The 7,176-nt window shown below is 26.3% G+C and overlaps 1 protein-coding gene across 1 annotated transcript; it reads right to left on the bottom strand.

The window, feature by feature from the left end:
* Positions 1–965: 965 nt before the first annotated feature.
* LOC131629155 (probable WRKY transcription factor 11) lies at positions 966–2,517 on the bottom strand. The gene is made up of 3 exons (XM_058899954.1): positions 1,751–2,517; positions 1,520–1,645; positions 966–1,412 (listed from the first exon to the last, which is right to left on the bottom strand). The coding sequence occupies exons 1-3, from the start codon at positions 2,413–2,415 to the stop codon at positions 1,241–1,243; spliced, it is 963 nt and encodes a 320-aa protein (XP_058755937.1). The 5' UTR covers positions 2,416–2,517; the 3' UTR covers positions 966–1,240.
* Positions 2,518–7,176: the final 4,659 nt, after the last annotated feature.

Here is a 7,176-nt window from a genome sequence, read left to right as displayed (position 1 = left end):
TTTTGTTCACTCTTCTCCTTCACATACTAACTTGGGTGTTGGAGTGTTACTCTTGCAGGTCAGTCCCTCCTTCACCGTATCTGAAGCTCTAGTCCAACATTGCTCCCTACAATCATCATTCTCCAATCTATTCGTGTTCCACAACGAAATAATTACCTTAATGAGTATAAATGCTAGCTATCAATGTATACACGTAACTTTTGAAAAAACACCTCAAGAATTTGGAAATATTAAGAACGACTAGTCATCAAGAAAAATTCATTGAACTCATCAGTTTTACATAATATCTTTTAAATGTTAAATATGAAATCTACTCTAAAATTAACATTTTATGGGACAAATGTGTAAGATTTAAATTCATACTTGAAGTCGTGAGACTTTTTTAAAGTTTCAGACTTGAAATTCTTAGACTTGACTTATTATTGATTTAACATTGTTTTAAGGGTCTTGCTAACTGGTGCCCTCAGGGCGATGGTTAAGTATTCCAAAAAAAAAATATTTTATAAAAAATTTAATATTTCAATTTTCAAGATATTAAATATGCATATTACCGAGATATGTTTACTATTTTTAAAGTCTTAACAATTGTCCTGAAGCCACTAGTTAACCTTTCTCATGTTTTAATTAATCTAAGCCTTTGTTTATGAAGTACTATGATTTGGTCCTTCAAGAGGTGGATACCATCACAAACGGCAAAGATTTGAATCAACCGGATGTGGACCCATTCGGATACCAATTCATACTCAAATTCTCAATGTCCACATTCTACGTATTCTCCATTTCCAACCTTGGCCACTTGCGCATTTGACTTTGTTTCCATTCGCACTCTATCTTTTCAACTCGTGGCTATGGAATCTATACTTTTCTTTCAACTTGGATTAGATTAGATCTCGGAATATATTAGTCGATAGTTAAATAAAAAAAAATTCAAATAAAACAAATACTGTAGTCAAAAGTCCAACCAATGAATAAATAAATAAAACTTGTATATTTTTCATTTCATAATAATTCTTTTGCCGAATTTACACAAAAGTCCTTATCAACTCTTAGACGACTCATTCATTTCAGTCCACAAAAGTAAAAGTTGACTTTGATTTTTTGTTTTTCTTTTCTTTTCTTTTCCCTCGAAATCTCCGTTCTTTTTTCTCCGTCACCGTTACAGTTACAACATAACTCCGTCAATAACTGCAAACAGCGGTTCACGGAAACCTTTCACGAAATTTCCAACCGGCGCCGTCGCTTAGTGAGCCTGAGATGTAAATCCGGCACCGGCACCGGTTCCGGTTCCGAAGGTTGGCAAGTGTTGGTGCTCCTCCTCGTAGGTCACAAGAAGCATATTGGGATCATCTTGTGCCCTTTCCACATGCTTTCTCGCCGGACAACCTTTAAAGCTACTGCACTTGTAGTAACCACTGCAAATTTGAAGTAATAAATCAAGATCAATAACTAATTTCAACTAAATTTTGTGAATCTTTAATGTTTTTCATCAAAATTGACGGTGATCGGAGTAAAAAATTACCGTGGGTAAGGTGAACCTTTGATCGGTTTTTGACCGTATTTCCTCCATGAAAATTCGTCTGCCGGAATATCAGCAACCTTCGTACTTATCGCCGGAACACGAATTGTTCTCTTCACACGAGATTTCCTGAATCAGAAAAATCAAACAAAATATTTATCAATTTTCCATTTCAATTTATTTATTGTAATTAAGAATTTATGATTTGAATTTGAGTCTGGTATGGTAATTTACCTTCTCTTAGAGCAATGGCAGTGACCGGACGAAGATACTTTACCGGAAGCGGCACCGGAGACAGTTGCTTCATGACACCTTTTCCGATGAGATGAAGCAAGAGGAGGCTTTCCAGATGAGATGATAGGACCTATTTTGCCGTCGGAAACGCTTCCGTCTCCGGTGACGGTGATAGTGGAATGAAGAGAAGAAGTAGTGGTTGAGATACTGTATGCTTCTTTCGATTTAGAGTATTGAGAAACAGTTAAATCCGTAGATGGATTAGGTTTAGGTTTAGATTTCAGATTCAGATTTGGATTTGGATTAACTACTTGAATCGGTTTTGCGAAATCAAGAGTAGTTGACTGTGGTTGTTGATGATGATGAAGATTCATTTTCTCAGATATCGGTTGAGATTGTGAAGAAGGTGCACGACGAAAACGAGCGTGACCGGTACGATTCAACAAATTAATAACCTGTTTAAACTTAGAAACAGTGAAATCAGTTATTTCTGTGCAATCAAGATCTAAACGGTTACTTTGATTGATGGAGGAAGAAGACGAAGCTTGAGAAGAAAGCACACGAATGAGATGCTCCATGCTTTTCAATCCAGCAGAAGCAGCTTCTTGAATAGCAAACTGTTTATCCATTCTCATCTTGGGAACCATAACCGGATCTACAACCATGGTAGAAAAATACACGAAATTGTGTTTAGAATTAGAAGTTAGAAGAAGAAAGAAGACTCAAAGAAAGAAAGAGAGAAAGAGAAGAATTGGGTTTGGTTGAAGAAAGGGAGAAGAGGTTGGTTATAAAAGAGTGGGGAAGAGAAAGTCAAAGAAGTATCGTCAATCGGACGGTACAGATTGGTTGGACTTTTATTATTATTCTCAATTATGTACTATTTAATTTAATGAGTGAATTGAAATGCGACAAAAACAATGTTTACTTTAGTATGAAAGTCCAAAAGAGGAGTTGGTGGTGGGTCCTACCACTATTTTTTTTTTTTCAATACGAAGGTCCAATGAAAGTGGCAAACCAAGAAAACTAATCAAATACTAATGTCGATATAAATAAATAAATAAATAAATAAAACAAATCTTCACCAAAACAATATTACTAAACAACTCATACATAGCATATCTCCACTCAAATCAATATCTAAATTAACTAATCATAAAAATGAAACTTATATATTGACCCTTTTATCTATCTATCTACTTCTATCTTCTACTATCAAGCAATTAAAGTTAAAGTCCACCACACTACCAATTATGCCCTTTTCTTAGAAATAATTTTCAAAGCTAAAAGGTTATTTTTGTCATTTCATAATCAACTCATTTTATTCACCCCACATTCAACCCACTTTTGCCACCTATCTTCCATTCATTCTCTCTCCTTCAAATTTCATCCTCTTATAATATTACTTTTATTCTATCTCACTTCTCTCTCCACATTTATTTTTCATTTCATTTCTATTTACTTTTCTCTCTCTCTTACAATTTTCTCTCCAATATTTTCACTTTCATTTTAATTTTTTCTCTCAAAATTTTAATAAATTGAATTAATATAATTATTAAAAAAATTATTTTCAAATGTCAAAATTATTCATAATTTTTAAAAAAAAAAATTTTACATGTTAAAATTTATATTTTTCCCACGGATCACTATGAACAAAATACCTATTTTATTTTAATTAAGATTATACTTATTTGAGACACAAAATTCTTATTTTCAAATGTCAAAATTTTCTATTTTTCTCACGGGGCACTATCAATAAAATAACCATTTTATTTTAATTAATAATTGTCTTTATTTGAGATATGAAATTCTTATTTTCAAATATTCAAATTAAATTTAAATTATTATTATTATTATTATTCATTTTATAATTAAATAACTCATTTCAAATTTACATGTATATTTAAATCTAATCTATATCGTATTAAATAAATTTGTAACGGGATACGATTAGTTAAATTCACGCAAATTTGTTTTTGATAAAAATTGCTTTCAATATGCATTTGAATACAAATTAACTATACAAAATTATTTTAACAAATTTATAAATATCTAATTTTTTATATAATTATATTTATCATTCAATATTCTAAATATCTAAACAAATTATATATATAATATCAAATAAATGTACCCGTGCGGCAGCACGGGTAGTTTACTAGTTTGAATAAATAAAACTCTTATCTTTATATTGTAATCTTCGTTGTCTCTCGGTGGAAGTAATCGAGAAAGTCAACGTTGTTGGACGTATGGTATTAGTTTCCTTAACGGATCAACCACGTTCATTGTTTATAAATTTTTTTTTGAATGGTTCATTGTTTATAAATTACTACTTGTATAGTTGTATTATATTGGTAAAGGATAGTTTTTTTACTTATGTTTGATGTTTGACTGGTTTAGAATTTTATCCTTTACAAGTATTCAAGAATTTACTATATTATAAATTTTTTTATTACCAGCAAAGTTTAGGTGAATTCATAGAGCACTTGCATATTTTTTTAAATAGATAAATTATTTATTAAAATAAATAATAATATCATCACAAAAATGAAACGTATGATTGTGATGATCTCTATGAATCAACTTTTAATCAATTCTATTAATATTTATCAACAATTTACGATAATAAATAGTCAATTATGTTGTGGCAAGATATTATCATTTTTAATAACAAAAATTAATTAAATTGATAATAAATTAATTCATTCAAAAGATTCAACGTTCAATTTTTTTCAATGACTATTTAATAAATAATGTATAAATATTTGGCTAATAATATATTTGAATATTAGTATATGTTTTGATTATGATGAATGTCTAGCCAACACACATTTATTTTTTATTGTAAAAAATATTCTAAATAACAATACATTCAATACTTTAAAATTTTAGAAATTGACTTATCGTGTCTAAAATTTAATATTTATTTCTTTTCTTATCTATCAACAAATATCTTGAGGCTATTTGTTAGTAAAATTGGTGTTAACATTCAAATTTCTATTAAACCAATCGATAGTTGTATACGAATATTAAATATTTATCATTAAATTTAAATATTTTAAAATGTACTAAATAATTTTTTTATTACTAGTAAAATTATGGTGAATTCATAGAGCACTTATATATTTGTTAATAATTATTTATTAAAATAAAAGATTTAATATATTTTTGGTCCTTATAAATATCTCAAATTTTATTTTTAATCCTTATTAAAAAATAACATATTTTGATTCCTACAAAATTTTTATACGTGCAGTTTTAGTTTATGCTATTTTCTAAAATTTTAAAAATTATTTAATTACCCTTTATCTTTTAAGTTTTTGAATAATTTTTTCCTTACATGTTTAGAGTATTGTAAAATGTTTGTTTACAAAATTTTAGAATTTTTTTAAATGAGAAGAATTAAATATGAATATTTTAAATTTTTAAAATGAGAAGAATTAAATATGAATATTTTAAAATTTTAAAAATAATGTTAAAAGCAATGAAAATATCGACTTAAAAATTAAATCTTGAGTTCCTTTTTTTTCAAGGACCTTTTTATAACATTCTAAATATATCTGCAAAATAATCATTCAAAAATACACATTAGTTTAGCAGCAGGACTAAAACTATGTGCATAATAATTTTATAGAGATTAAAATATGTCGTTTTTTAATAGGGACCAAAAACAAATTGTTTTAGTAATTTTATAGGGACTAAAATCATACTTAACTCTAAAATAAATCACCACATCATCATAAAAATTAAACATCCAATTATAATGATCGATATAAATTAACTTCTTAATAATTGTGTCAATATTTATCAACAATTTACGATATTATACAATGATATTATCAATTTTGAATAACCAAGATTTTTATCAAATTGATAATAAAATGATTCATTAATAATTTACAATATTATACAATAATAATTTACAATATTATACAACAATATTTTAATAACAAAAATTGATAATAAAATGATTCATTTCAAAGATTCAAGATTCAACTTTCACTGCTGACTATTTAATCTATAATATATAAATATATTGTTAAATTAATACTATTTAAATATTAGGATATGTTTTAATTCTGATGAGTATCTATAGCCAACTCATATTTACTTTTTAAAAAAATATTCTAAAGAACAATGCATTCAACACTATAAAATTTTAGAAATTGATTTATTATACATAAAATTTTAATATTTATTTTGTTTCTTTTATCAACAAATATCTTAAGAGTAATTGTTAGAAAAATTGGTGTTAAATCAAAAAATTTAATATTCCATTAAATCTTTATATAAAGATATCATATATTTATTATAAAATTTAGTAATTTAGAATGTACTAAATTTTATAATTGTTTTTATTAGTGGCAAAATTTAGGTGAATTCATAGAGCTCTTCAATACTTGATAATAGATTATATATCAAAATAAATTATCATAATCATCACAAAAATCAAATTTATGATTTGGTATGAATTAACTAATTCATTTCTGTCAATATTTATCAACAATTTATGATATTATATAAGAGTAGTATTGTTTAGTACTAAGCAATTTAAAGAAAAAATGTATTCGTATCACTATTTTTGGGGTTAATTTTTTAAAATTAATTTTAAATTTAATTTTTTTTAATAAGAATCATGAGATTATGGTAATAATGAATAGTTGTGATTTATTATCAATTTGATTAGTTTTTGTTATTACAATATTATCAATTTTAATAACAAAAACTAATCAAATTGATAATAAATTGATTTAGCTGAAAGATTCAAAGTCCAACTTTCAAAGCAGACTATTTAATAAATAATATTTGAATATAAGAAATTGTAGGGATGGCAATTTGGCCTATATTTTAAGTATTCGGAGAAATTGCCCATAATAGATAGAATAAAAATTCGCAAAATAAGTGCGGGTACGGGTATCTTACTACTTTTTTTTTGCCACATACCAGCATTACATATTTATATAATATAATTTATATTATTATATAAAAATATATATTTATCAAATTTTAAAAAATATATCGCTATTAAACGATTACACATTTTAATAAAAATGTTTATTTATTTCTTAAATCAATAATAACATTCATAATTTTTTTAGTATTGTTAAAAAAATTATATTGTTAAAAAAGTTAAAATTATATGATATTTTATAATTAATCAATTTAATTTTACTACAAACACGAATAAATAGATACAAATATAGATATTAATGTACCAATATATAGGACATGAAACGTTGATGTCCACGCGTGTATGAGCTTACATATTGCACGAATATAAAGACGGGTAGCATGGTACCTTGGCCGTTACCATCTTAAGGATATGTTTTGATTATGATGAGTGTCTATAGCCAACTCACGTTTAATTTTTTATTATAAGAAATATATATTCTAAAGAACAATGCATTCAACATTATAAAATTTAAGAA

Source organism: Vicia villosa, linkage group LG1 (assembly GCF_029867415.1).
Source record: "Vicia villosa cultivar HV-30 ecotype Madison, WI linkage group LG1, Vvil1.0, whole genome shotgun sequence".
Taxonomy (NCBI): Eukaryota; Viridiplantae; Streptophyta; class Magnoliopsida; order Fabales; family Fabaceae; genus Vicia; species Vicia villosa.
Note: the sequence above shows the minus strand (reverse complement) of the source record. Positions and strands in the feature narration are given on the sequence as shown.

What these genes read in the sequence shown, in the direction of transcription:
- LOC131629155 (XM_058899954.1), bottom strand. Translation starts at nt 2,415, where the DNA reads ATGGTTGTAGATCCGGTTATGGTTCCCAAGATGAGAATGGATAAACAG. An exon ending in TGCCATTGCTCTAAGAGAAG is followed by an intron (nt 1,646 to 1,750) that starts GTAAATTACCAT and finishes TTTCTGATTCAG; the next exon opens with GAAATCTCGTGTGAAGAGAA. An exon ending in AAAGGTTCACCTTACCCACG is followed by an intron (nt 1,413 to 1,519) that starts GTAATTTTTTAC and finishes TCAAATTTGCAG; the next exon opens with TGGTTACTACAAGTGCAGTA.